The sequence below is a fragment of the Epinephelus lanceolatus genome, chromosome 14 (assembly GCF_041903045.1).
Source record: "Epinephelus lanceolatus isolate andai-2023 chromosome 14, ASM4190304v1, whole genome shotgun sequence".
NCBI classification, from domain to species: Eukaryota; Metazoa; Chordata; class Actinopteri; order Perciformes; family Serranidae; genus Epinephelus; species Epinephelus lanceolatus.
Genome location: NC_135747.1, coordinates 44,073,664 through 44,087,197, shown reverse-complemented (window position 1 = coordinate 44,087,197; position 13,534 = coordinate 44,073,664). Strand labels below are relative to the sequence as shown.

At 44.4% G+C, this 13,534-nt stretch overlaps 1 protein-coding gene across 1 annotated transcript in view; it reads right to left on the bottom strand.

Annotated features, from left to right (window-relative positions):
- Window positions 1-13,534, bottom strand: part of slc49a4 (solute carrier family 49 member 4) — a 100,568-nt gene that overhangs the window by 58,215 nt on the left and 28,819 nt on the right. The window contains exons 3-4 of the mRNA XM_033618141.2: window positions 10,391-10,662; window positions 7,547-7,676 (exon numbers count right to left, since the gene is read on the bottom strand). Of these exons, the coding sequence (XP_033474032.2) occupies window positions 7,547-7,676; window positions 10,391-10,662 (402 nt within the window). The remainder of the gene's footprint in view (window positions 1-7,546; window positions 7,677-10,390; window positions 10,663-13,534) is intronic.

Below are 13,534 nucleotides of genomic sequence, written 5' to 3'. Positions count from 1 at the left end.
TGTGTGTGTGTTGGCTAAACGTAACCACGTGTGTGTGTTGGCTAAATGTAACCACATGTGTGTGTGTTGGCTAAACGTAACCACGTGTGTGTGTTGGCTAAACGTAACCACATGTGTGTGTTGGCCAAATGTAACCACGTGTGTGTGTTGGCTAAACATAACCACATGTGTGTGTGTTGGCTAAACGTAACCACATGTGTGTGTTGGCTAAACATAACCACGTGTGTGTGTTGGCTAAACGTAACCACATGTGTGTGTTGACTAAATGTAACCACATGTGTGTGTGTGTTGGCTAAACGTAACCACGTGTGTGTGTGTTGTTGAAGGAAAAAAACATCAGTTGGTGGTGTTGTACCAACATAGTGCTTTTATTTTGAAAGAGACTGTATGCAAACTGTACATTTCCTGTGGAAACAGAAGTGTATTTTGAAAACAGACAATGCATGTAACAGGCTGAAGTTGACACGGCGTCCCAGAACGTCAACAACCAACACACCCAGGGTACCTTGGACGTCATATGTGGACGTGGAAAGTCCATGACCAAACGTGGACACGTGACGAGGTCACAGTGAGGATGATGATGCCCCATTCAGAGAAATATTTCAGGGATACACGGCGTGTGTGAAAGCGGCTTAAGAAAAGATTTTATAGTTACGAGCGGATACAACAACCAAATGTCTCCAAGAACAGCAGCAGCCTGAACGTCCTCACAGGTCTGAGAGGAGAGAATAATGAAACGTCTCCTTCCCCTTTTGTTCGCTGGTGTTTGGAGGTCTGCCATCACACACACACACACACACACACACACACACACACACAGACACACACACACACAGAGCTCTGGCTCATCTCCCTGTTACTGTCACAGTAGTGATCTATCCTCATGCAGAGTGCAGTGACAGAGAGATAAACAGCAGCTACCTGTGCACAGCGGCTGGAGCTGCGAGGAATCACAGAGGGCAACGTACCCTTTAAAGTAAACTCTGTCCACAGCTTAGAGATATACATTCATATGATTATATAAAATACTCTTAATGCTCCACACAGTCCTGCTTAGCTCATCAGACTGTGGTGTGTCGGTACAGACGCAGAAGTTCTTCAGATACGAACCAAACCTGACTGTTGTTACATAATTTTTATATTTCCTATTAATAAAACCGACGGTCGTAACAACAATACTGTCGACAGCAATAAAAGGTGATAAAAAGTGAAGAGGAAATAGTTCCCTGATATCGGCCCTGCACATCAGAGCAACATGAATATCATTATGTGTATTTATTATAAAACTGCAGCCTGCAAGCTTTAAATACAAAGCAGGCAGATTATCTTTTTTAAAGAAAGTTACTTTAACTTCAGGCGATATATGACGGCATGTTGGTGAAGTTCAGGCCATCACATTAACAAACTCTGCAGATAAAAAATAAAGGTGATGTAGTAAAATAAAATGTGCAAAGTGTGTGGAAATAAACTGTTTAACTCTTTTATACTTTTGAAGATATATCAAAAACTAGAAGAGCACTCGGAGAGCGCAGACCTCCGCCAAGCAGCTCGGATTTCCCGCCATTTTATTATTTTATCCACTTCGCTTCAACCGATCACCACCAAAATTTTACCATCTGTTCCTTGTCCCATTATCAACCTTTCCTGAAAATTTCATCAAAATCTGTTCAGAACTTTTTGAGTTATTTTGCAGACAGACAAACAAACAGACAGACCAACGCCGGCGAAAACAGTTTTAACCCCATTAAAGCCAAATACAGTTCATAATCTTTTTGTCTTCTTTGTATATGTCTGTCTTTGTTTGTTGTTATTAAAATCAATAAAGATACTGTTGGCAAAAAAATTACCCAAAATTATTTTAAAAACCTGTTAAAAGTTACAAGACAATTAAGCGAAAATTAGCAGGAAAAGAAAAGCAAAAAACAATAAATTTGAATAAAAAAAAATACACACATATATTAGAATTTCATAATATAAGTTCAAATATGTAATTAAAATAATCATAAATATAGTTTTTTGGTCATTCATTCTTTTTCTGTACTTATTCTGGTTTTCTGGATATTTGTCTTTATTTTTATTATTTTCTAAAAATTAATTTTCTAAGAAATTTCTGTCTTTCTGTTTTTAATAACTTACTTTAACTTACTTCTTTTTTTTAATACTTTAATACTTTATCTTTTCAAGCTCTTTTGCATATTTACAACATTTTTTAATATAAACATATAAAATGCCCAAAATTTATAAAACTGAATTTCAGACATTTTAAGAGCCTACGCCACCCTGTATGACACATTTCCTACAGAACAGTCCGTTCTGATAAACCAACCGTTAAAAACAAAGATATTTAATTTATAATGAAATTACAAAGTTTCAGGCTGCAGAGAACGTTTGGCATTTTGTTCATCTGTCACCGACTGCTGTCTGTTGGCCAAAAAATAAATCAGCTTATCTTCTCAGCAGCACCTGAGTGTATCGTCAGCTGACAGCTGCTTATCAAGTTATCACCTGAAATCAAACTGTACAAATAAGAGCTAAAAACAAGCCCCATCTCCCGGCTGTGATAAATGGCTTTAGGCTACAGATAGTGTGCTGCAGGCTCTGATACGAGCTGTCTGCTAATATCTCATCAGCTCACAGCGTACTGTCATCAACACACGCCTCCATACGCCTCGTTATGTATGCACACACACACACACACACAGCTCACCTCTTTAGGGTATATGGCACCTCTCCAATCACATGCAACCCAATTACAATCACTTGGAACACCCACGCTAATCACCTTCGCCCAATGAGGTGGCGTGCTGATTTAAATCAGCGCCACCTCCTCAACCCCGACAATATGATTAGAATCACTGGGCGTCTGACAGATGAGGTGCGGCTGGCAGATCCATACGCTGTTTTCCTCCTCTCTGTTTATGGACACTGTTTAACTCCAGGATTTATTCTGCCTCCTCCTCGTTCATTATGATGCAGGCGGCATCCTGAGCCGTATCACGAGGGGACATCTGGAGAACACCTTGGGCCTCCTGCATCCAGACTATGGCTTCAAACGCTCAACACACACACAGATAAAGTCCACACACACTTTAAAGGGGAACTCCAGTACTTTTCAACCTGGGCCACATTTCCCTGTGTTGTTGTGTCTCAGTGACTGACAGGAACAACAGTTTTAAAACTGGTCCAGCATTGAGCCAGAGTGCAGCAGCCAAACAGGCTGATGTGTAACCACTTAGTAGTGATGCACAAGTTGACTCACAACCCTCAGGTCCAGTGCGTTTGACCTGCAGGTTGGGCAGTAGTCTCTATATACACACACTCTACATTCAGTCTGTAGGCAAACCCCGGACATCTTGCCTCCGGAAGAAGAGCGGAAGAGCCCTGGTTTCCGGTTGTAGGCTGTTTGTAGTCCACGATGAGGCTTGTGGTTGGATATGTGCTGGATGAAATGTTGCTCCATGAGTGACTCTTTGTCTGACAGACAGATCTCTGGGAAAGTAACGCTCACAGGTAACTGAAGGGTTCACTTCCTGGTGATCACCCTTCACACATTCACACAGAGACACATCTGAATTTTGGGAATATATGCAATTACCGATTTTATGTGGTGTAATGAAAAAGTAACATAACGAGTAGTGTAACGAATTACTGTTGGCAGGGAGTAAGAAGTAAAGTAATATATTTACTTTTAAAAAGGGTAACCAGGGCATATCTTGTCGTCTTAGTGCTATATCTGCGTTCTATTTTATCTTCAGACCATTTAAAGGACATCTCAGTATGACAGGTAGCTCTTGTCAGGACTCTCCAGGACGAACCCTGTCTCGGCACGTTAGCGACAAAGCTAACCCTTCATCACCCAAACATGGCGATGACAAAGATGACGATCCAACTCTCTCGTTGGTGGTTAAACTCATTGAGACTGTCGGAGCTGAGACCAGTGTAGAAAGGTTTCTTTTTTTTTTCCCCCAGACAATGAGTTTTTAAGGAGATGTAGTTTACCTTGACATGTTTCGACTGTCACTGCAGTCTTCTTCAGAAGCATCATCTGACATGCGTCATGACGTGTCTTTATCAGCTGGTAGTATCCTGGAGGTGTGACCAGCCTGGCAAATCGGATTGCCAGGCTGGTCACGCCCTCCGCCGCGCGGTGTTCTTTGCTGCTCCATGTGCACCCTGCAGTCTACTATGAACTCATTTGGTTCCTGCCTCACTGTGGCTGAAACCTCGCTGCAAGATTTTGACGACGGGAGAACAGGAAGCACATCCTAATCTTATCTAAAAGACTTTCAGTGTCACGGCTGAGTGTTCAGCTGATTTTGACAATTTCAAAGAAGACGTCAGAACGAGGCCTGGACACAAAACTAAATGTTTCATTTCTCTGTCAGGTCCTTTCTGTAATGTTGTCAGACACTCAGGGCAACACTGAACCTGTTAGAGGCACAAACAAACACTTTTAATGGATGTAAATTGACGCGGTGCACCTGTGGTTACACTGCAGCTCTCCTCTCAGTACTGGACTAAAATCAGAAACTGTTCTTCCCACTCAGACACAGAAACACAGGAAAACATGAACATGAACCAAACAAATACCAAAGTTTCCTTTATGTCGGTCTTTGAGCTGCACACTGTGGGGGACGTGTCTGAAGACACCTGCACGGTCAGAGCTGTGCTGCTGTAAACATGCACACCCTTTCCTTCTTCCTGACACCTGCACTTCAGACAATGAATCACTTTTATTCACGAATCCTTTGAATCCTCAGAAAAACAAACCCAGCCTGTCGCCCTGCTGCAGGCCCGTCTTGTCCTAAGCAGTATGAAGCTACTTGGCCTTGGGGAGAGTTCGGAGGGACAGTCGTAAAAGCCCTGTGATGGAGCACCCTCTCTGCTTCCCTCCCAGCACCCTTTTCATTAACCTTGCCATAACGGCAGGAAATCAATATCCATGCACCTTCTCCCTCGTCCGGGAGCTTATTTAGATAACCAAATGTGAGCAAGCAGACGCTGGCGACTGCGTGAGAGAGGCTCCTTTTTCTCCTCCTCTTTCCTTTCCTGCTGGTGATGAAATGTTCCCGAAGAAGTCTCAAAGCTGGCGGCGTCATCAGCTAAGTGCCATTTGTCCTTGGCAGACCCGGCTGGAGATCAATGCATCAACATGACAACCCTGAAAGCTCAAAGTGAGTATGAGTGTGGAGGGAGGGGGGTCATCAATACTCAGGCTGCAGGCTGTTTAGTATTCCCTCTGACTGTGATCAGAATACAATGATAACTTTACACCTCGTGCAGAGACATTCAGGCTCCTAATTAGACTGCTGCTGTGGAAGCAGATGTGAACAGCTGGAAGCACTCATCAAGCTCAAGTTCATTAACCAATGCTCAGACCCTGACAGGCTAAATGGATGAGCAGAGACGTCAATGGAAATGTATCAGGCAGACTAACTGACTGGTTGCCGACCGCCTGCTGTCTTTGTGGAGGACATGAGATGTTAGCATGATGTCAGCGTCTCCACGTTTAAAACTATCCAATCCGCCAGCTCAGTGTCAGAATACATACTGACTACAGCTGTGCAACTTATGGGTTTCTTTTTCCATCATCATCCTCACTGTGACCTCGTCACATGTCGTTTGGTCATGGACTTTCCACGTCCACATATGACGTCCAAGGTACCCTGGGTGTGTTGGTTGTTGACGTTCTGGGACGCCGTGTCAACTTCAGCCTGTTACATGCATTGTCTGTTTTCAAAATACACTTCTGTTTTCACAGGAAATGTACAGTTTGCATACAGTCTCTTTCAAAATAAAAGCACTATGTCGGTACAACACCACCAACTGATGTTTTTTCCTTCAACAACACACACACGTGGTTACGTTTAGCTAACACACACACACGTGGTTACGTTTAGCCAACATACACACGTGGTTACGTTTAGCCAACACACATAGGTGGTTACGTTTAGCCAATACACACACGGTGAGGAGGAGGAGGAGGACTTTTCTTTTTCACAAATTATCTGTCTCATGTAGTACAGTGTGTATGTAGTGATAGTTTTGGTTAAATATGTATATATAAATATATATATATATATATATATATGAATATGTAAAACTATGACATAAACGTTATAATTCCTTATATTGTTACAAGCGATCTCTTTATTTTTTCATGTGTTTTAGAGTTTCGCTCATTTTTCTTTAAGTGGCTCATTATTTTGTCCGCCACCTGTAGAGTACACGTGAGGACGGAAACACTCATTCTCATGGTCCATGTCCGTCCCTGCAGGAGAATTCTGCGGCTGGACGCTGCTGGACGGAGATACAACACGTCGCCCAAACAGGTCACTGGAAGGCTGCCTATCACAAGTGGAACAGAAACCCTTTCAGCTGGATGGCCTAGTTAGGTTGGCCAGTCTGTGTGTGTGTGTGTGTGTGTGTGTGTCCCCAGAACTATGCATTAGGTTGCTATCAGCCTGGTCCCTGTCATCTATCTGAGGGAGCTCTTACAGGAGTTAAGCCTCTGTGCTGGTCACAGGCCTGTGGAAAGCATGGCACTGTAGTGAAGCTATTTCTTACTGCAGGGGACCGAGCGGCGCCAACAAAGCTAGGCCAACTCCCCCCGCTGCTGCCGTCACCCAGCTTTTCCTCTCCCCTCTCCAACCCTTTAATCCCTGGCCACTGCCACGGGCATCATTCCTCCACAAGCCAAGCAAAAAGGACTCGTTCCTCAGGCAATATGCTCTTTCCTCATGGCCCCGAGGATAAATACTGCCTCGGCGGCGAGTGTGGTGGGACGTAATGATGAGGTTGTTGCAATGTTAACGTGAAGTGTGATTCAATAATCATCTCTAGATTTCCTTGTAACTCCGTCTCAGGGAGAAAAAAAGACAAAGGTGATGAAACATCAATAAATGCATCCACTCCTGAGACTCAGGAGGACCTTGTCATAATAGACCATCCCTCGCTCTTCCTCACCGCACGCATGAGCCGTGTCTCAGGAACACACCGACGCCTGACCCTGATGGTGCAGATGCAGAGCATGATGTAGTGTTTTAGGAGCAACCAGTATATTATAGCTCAGTAATTAATCTGGAGGGAAGGCTGGGGTCTCTTTGATAACAACCCAAGCAGATGGTGAGTGGCAGACCCCTTCATTAAGATTCCACATCCTTCTCCAGCGCCAGATTCTGTCACTTTAACTTTCCATGACAAGCAGTGCGCAATGCATCAGCAAATAAGAAAGCAAAGTAGACCTAATGGATTTGTAGACACGGTGGTTAGAGAGCATCGAAGGTGCTGCAGAAATACACTCCTGACCGCTCTGTTAGAGGCCAACGTCGGAGAAACTGAACGGCACCTGAAACTCATTTCAGATGCAGCCCTGAAGCTTCACTTGCTTTACACGTCTACGCCCGAGTTAAATCAAGGACACATGGAGTGAGGCATACTGAATAATGTACTGAGAGAACCGTCTTAACAAAAGATGTCAGACAGTATTGGGGTTTCAGATTATTTTGGGGGGTTAGGCTGTGTGTGTCAGTGTGTGTGGTTTTACCTGAGAAGTCTGCAGATGCTGCTCCTGTAACTGAGCCTCTGGCTTGCAGCAGCCACACTGGGAGGCATCGGTGGGCGAGACGGGAAATAGAGCAGGACTGCTGCAAAAAGCACAGCAATGGCAGCCAACTCTGCCGGAGCACAGCGACACAGAGACATACGTGTTATTTCACAGATAAGACAGTCAGACTTATTGCATTTTTTAAAAAGGTCACTGGGACGTCTAACAGTCCTCTGAAATCATGTCTGGATTTATTTTTTATTGATGCAACAGTTGTGACTTTACAGATACAGGATGACAGGAGCGCAGGGAGATACCCAAGGACGAAGAAAACAAGGTGACACAGAGCTTCACATGATGAATAACACTGATCATCAATGCAAAGTTCTGCTGGGTGATCCTGGGTCCTGGCATTCATGTGGATGCCACTTGATACGCTCCACTCATCCAAACACCACCACAGACCAAATACACTCCCTCATGGCTACGGCTCCCCCAGCAGGACAATGCCACCCTGCAAAAACTGCTCAGGAACGTGACAATGAGCTCAAGGCATCGATCTGGCCTCCATATTCCCCAGCCGTCTCATTTATAAACACTGCGTGCGTACAAATCGAGGCCTGAAAGAGGCGTACACCGCTTCCCATGGAAAAGTTGTGATCTATAAAAATAGACTTGATGGGAGAAACTTTGACCCGTGCTTATGAACATTTTGGAGACGTGGCACAGATGGTGAGGTGGAGCCTGACTGTACAAATTGTTGATTATTTTTGGCACACAACATTTTTGGCTTTTGTACATGCGTACATTTTAAGTCTGGATCCTACGCAGTGTTTTATAAATGAGACCCCCGATGTCAATCTGAGCACCTGCAGGTCGTTCCAGTACGCCAACTCCTTGTACTCAAAGGATCTGCTGCTAACGCCGTGGTGCTGGACACCACAGGTCACCTCCCAGAGCTCCTGTGTCCATGTCTGGACAGGTCAGAGATGAATCCGATCTTAGGACGCCCCACTGTGGATTGGAGGCATCTCTGGGGTACCCGCATGTCCCTGGTATGCTCGATCAGATTGGGATCTGTAAATTTTGAGGCCATGTCAACATCTTGAGCTCACTGTCATGTTCCTCGGGTCATTCCTGAGCAGATGAATGTCAGGACCTGAAGGTTTCCCAGCAGAACATTTCACTGTCACAAGATGATCTGTTATTCACTTCAATAACCAGTGGTCTGAATTTCACTTGAATTTCAATATTATTCTGACTTTGATGTGGGTCGTGTCCCTTTTGATGTTCTGAATAAGGCCAGTTTCCTTTTTTTTGACATGAACACAGCACAATCAGAATTTTGCGACACGCAGCGTCTTGCCTGTTTACGGTCAGCTCTGTGTGTCGTACACAAACCACCACCCCAACTGCTTGCAATGCTGCGGTCGAGATGCACGACCTAAACAAGCTGAAATTTCCGGTTGAAAGGAGAGACACACCTACTATTAAACATTAAGAAAGACTTAGATATCAACAGACTTTTTGGATACACCGACCTTTTTAAGAAGGTGGCTAAAGGAATGAAAAGCTGTGTTTGCACAGTTGATCGTGTCGGTCATCGGTGGAAAACTCGATGAAAACGATGAACAACATGTTAATTAATCTGAGTTCACGTGGCTGCATGTAGCAGGAGTATTAATGGAACAATCATTTTCGTGGTCTTTTTTGGACAAAGGGCAAAACCAGAATATTGTGTTCATGTAAATGAAGTCAGTGTCACACAATCATGTGACCTGGCACAGCACTGGTTCTCAACTTGTTCTCTTGTATCCCTGTTCCACCAAAGCAGTTCCAGTGCTGGTTCAGGGCCAGTGCTTAATTTGGAACCAGTTTTCCTGTTTCGACAGACAACAGAACTGAGTCTGGGCCAGAAAAAACGGTTCCAGAGTGGCACCAGTTCTTTGCTGGACTAGAAGAAAGGACCACATACGTCACAGGCAAGGGGCGGGGTTATTAAGACCAACAACAATAAACGAGTGAAGAGTGAAGCCATGGACACATCAAAGCAACAGTGGTCCGTCGAGGAAACAAGTTGTCTCCTTGCCTTATGGTCGTCGGCATGCGTCAGCTGCACAAATACGTGGTCCGCCATCATTGTTGTTGTTGTTCCTTCGAGCTTGGCGCCAGTGGGAAAGCAACGACATAACTGACGTATACAGTGACGCAATGACGTGGCACCCTAACCACCTCGAGCCATGGAAAAGCAAATTGGTTCTCAGCTGGTTTGCAAGTTGAACCAACTGAGAACCAGCACCAGCACTGGAACTGCTTTGGTGGGAAAGGGGTATCGGAGGAGCAACACCATTAACAGTTTGGTTTCCTAGTAACTCGACTGCGGTCACATCCATACGTCCGGTCTCTACATCCTACATGGACTGATGGAGCAGCAGCCACCTGTTGCTCCCTGACAGTTTCATTCCCGCTCACGTTGATCCATTATCTGGATTTCTGTTTTGATGACCTCCAAAACTTTCTGCTCACAAAGGTGTCTGCTTTGTCCTTTAAAAATTAATAACAATACCACCTTAGGTTAAACAAAAGCCACAGCTTCAATCTATTACAGCTTGCTTGTTTCTCTTTTCAGCATGCTTTTAATTTTCTGAATCAGTTAAGCATAACAGGCCCAGCAATCTATTTTTCAGAGGGGCAGTTATAAACATTATAATTGGGCTTTTTTTGGTGTTTCTTGAATTCCCTCGCCTGATTGTATTTGTGTCCCTTGACGGGGCAAACATGATGTTCGAGATGATGTGCTACTGATCCTCCGTGCCCTCGGAGGTTCTCGCTCGCTGTTAGTACCTGCATACATAACCAGCTGGATCCTGTCTCGGATAAAGGTGTCAGAAACTGCTGCCGCCGTCGTGGTGGCTGCCAGGGTGTTGTTGGGCGCCGGCACTACCAGAGGTCCAATTACAAATGAAGCAGCGCCCCCCAGGTAGGAGAAGAGCGACGCCACGGCTGTAGCGGTGGCTCTCTGGTCGGGGGCGAACCATGTGGTGGAGAGGAAGGGGCCGGCGCTCATGATGGTCGGGCCGGCCAAACCGTTGAGAAACTGACCTCCGTGTATCAACCTGGAACACAGGAACAGGAAGACACAGCGTCACTTCAAAGAAAAAATGAAATACGGCCACACACTGTGAGAAAGTGGTGTGAAAGTAGAACTTCTGTGCTGCAACGACCACGTTAGTCAAAACTGAAATGAAACCTTCACATATCTGTTCAGTCGTGTGACAAAATTTCCTGGTTCAACGTTTTTCTGATCTCAAGAAAACAGGATGTAAAAGTTGGAGTAACTAAAAAAATCCAACTGAGACCCGCAGCAATATGTTATATTAATATGTAGAGAGAGTAAACAGTATTGTGAACACCTGGTGAATTTGAAACCCCTTCTTTAACCCTCCTGAATATCACGTCTTTATACCTTATTATAAACTGCTGCATGTTTGGACATTTCTTCAGCTCCACTTTTAAGCTGTTCCATAACGTTAACTCCACGTGTATATATTTAAGTTTATGTGGTTATTTATAGTCTGACCCTTAACAAAATGTGGGCCGTCCAGTTTTCTCAGCTTGGCTGCTCTCAGTCAGGCTGACATCACCGGACCAATCACAAGGTGACGTAGCACTGAGCTGCAGACAAATGTAAAGAGACTACAGCGTGCAGAGCTAAGCTGTGATGGTGGAGCATCAACAGGTCTGTGAACCTGTGTCGCTGTTATAGAATTTGAAAACAGTATTTCAACATGAAGTTCTACATCAGCTGCAGACAAATGTTTCCAAAAATCCCTCAACTGTGCTCGTCTTTACTAAGCGACGATTTCTGGGCCAAAAATGATGTCATTGTGTATTTTGCTTGAAACGCGAGGGCTCTATGAGTTCAGTCATCGTCTCAAACACGCCCCACATTAGATATAACGCTCGACCCGGCCCATCTGCACCGTCTGAATCTGTCTGCACAGGAGAGGGACCAGACTCAGCTTGCAGATAGCTCCCAGTTTCTGTAGTGAAGTTCAGTCTCTGAAAGTTCGACTCTGACCTGTGTGCATCAACGCTGACCTTGAAAAAGCTGCAATCAGTGAATTCATGAAAACAGATATTTAACTTTACGTTGCCCCTGAGCAGATGTGAGATTTCAGCTGCCAGCTGTTGCAGGTTTGGACTGTGACACCTTTCAAATCCACAAAACAACCTGTCATTACTTTACTCTGGTGGATTTTACTGGAAAACTAAATCCTTCCTCTGTGTGGCCCTTATAGTGTATCTGCTGATCTGTGAAGGAATAAAGACACTGCTGCAACAATGAGCGTCACATCAGAGTATTTATTAAGATAAGATAAAGATGAGGAGTAATGAAGCGTGTTATAAATATCTGATGGAACAATGACAAGCAGAGGAATGAAAATACGACGTAATCATCTCTGGGGATCTCAGTAACAAGCCATCCCTGAGAGAGTCCAAGTCCTGAGCACCTTCAGACTCAGCTGTGTGAGACAGACGTCCCCTGATGACACCAGGCCCCTCGACACCCCCGCCCCCTCCAGAACTGTCTGTCTGAGACAGCCAGCCGCAGACGGCTGATTGTCTCTGAGCACGGCAAAGACAGCGTTCATTCAGAGCGTGTTAGGCGGCTCAGCGGGGGGAGAAGGACGACAGCGTGGAAGGTGAGAGGAAAGAGGCGGAAAGAGAAAATGATATGTATGAGAAAGAGGACAAGGAGGAGAGATCTGAAGCTAATTTATGGTGCTCAAAAACAGTTGTAAATCTGACAGCTGAGAGTCCCTGCTGATTCTGATTCAACGTAAGTGAGTGTAAGCTGGGGGGAGAAAACTGGATCGAATCAAGTTAACTTTAACACTTCTAGGACTCTTTCATACCAATTTGGATGACATATCACCAATTAGGTGAGTGAAATAAATCTGAAAATAACAAGGTTAGCTCTGAGGGCGCGTGAGAAGGGTGTCATGGCAACCCCTCAACTTTTCTTAAATATCATTATCGAGAAACATAATTCCCAAACCTCAGTTTAAATGATTTATAGAGTGTTTAGAGACTCACCGGGACATTTGGCATCACTGCCAAACCATCAGTTTAGAAAACTCAACTGTGTGAGGTCGACAGCTTCAAACAGGACTCAGTGACGGTGCTGACACGATACTCAAGTTCTGATACTGATACCGATACAAAATCAATAACTTAACCTAAGAACATATTTCCGCATAACTGACCAGTTCATTTTGTGATAAAAGCATCAGATTTGGTTCATATATAGTTTAAAATATGTAAAAGACATCTGGATATTGGGGCATCACAGACTAGCATTCTGATGACAATCCAAAATGGCCGCCACCTGAAAACTGAACCTGAACCTGAACTAAATAAAACACGTTTCAACACTAACAATCTTTATTTTTATTTCAGGAGCTATGTGATCAAAGAGTAAACAAGATTACAAATCTGAACAGACGCCTGACGCAGCTCAGTCGCCAAAAGCAAATGCTGAACATTCTTGCAAACCCTGGATACTTCACATGTCATACATATCAACCTTTCTAAAGTGATGTAGTGTATGAGCCAACTTTGTCATGGAGAGCTGGAGGGGATGACGGATGACATAACACTGTTAAACACCAACACACAACAAAACCGGCTGTTATTCACAGAGACAAAGCTGCTGCCAATAACAGACTGTTGCCGTGGACGCAGTTCTGATTGTAGACGTACAGCACAAGCAATAAAATAATTTTCAGCGGGAAAATTGCAGAGGACAAATTTTGTTCCCCAACTGACTCCAGTCTGCAGAAACGTATGATGCCAAGATTTATTTTTGGTTCTGACAGGTTTTGATATAACAACATACTGGGTTCTGTAACTGAAAAAGGCCCCGTGTTTAAACTAGTATTACCGCCCCGTGGTTGTTTGACTCCGCCCACCAGTCTGCCCCGT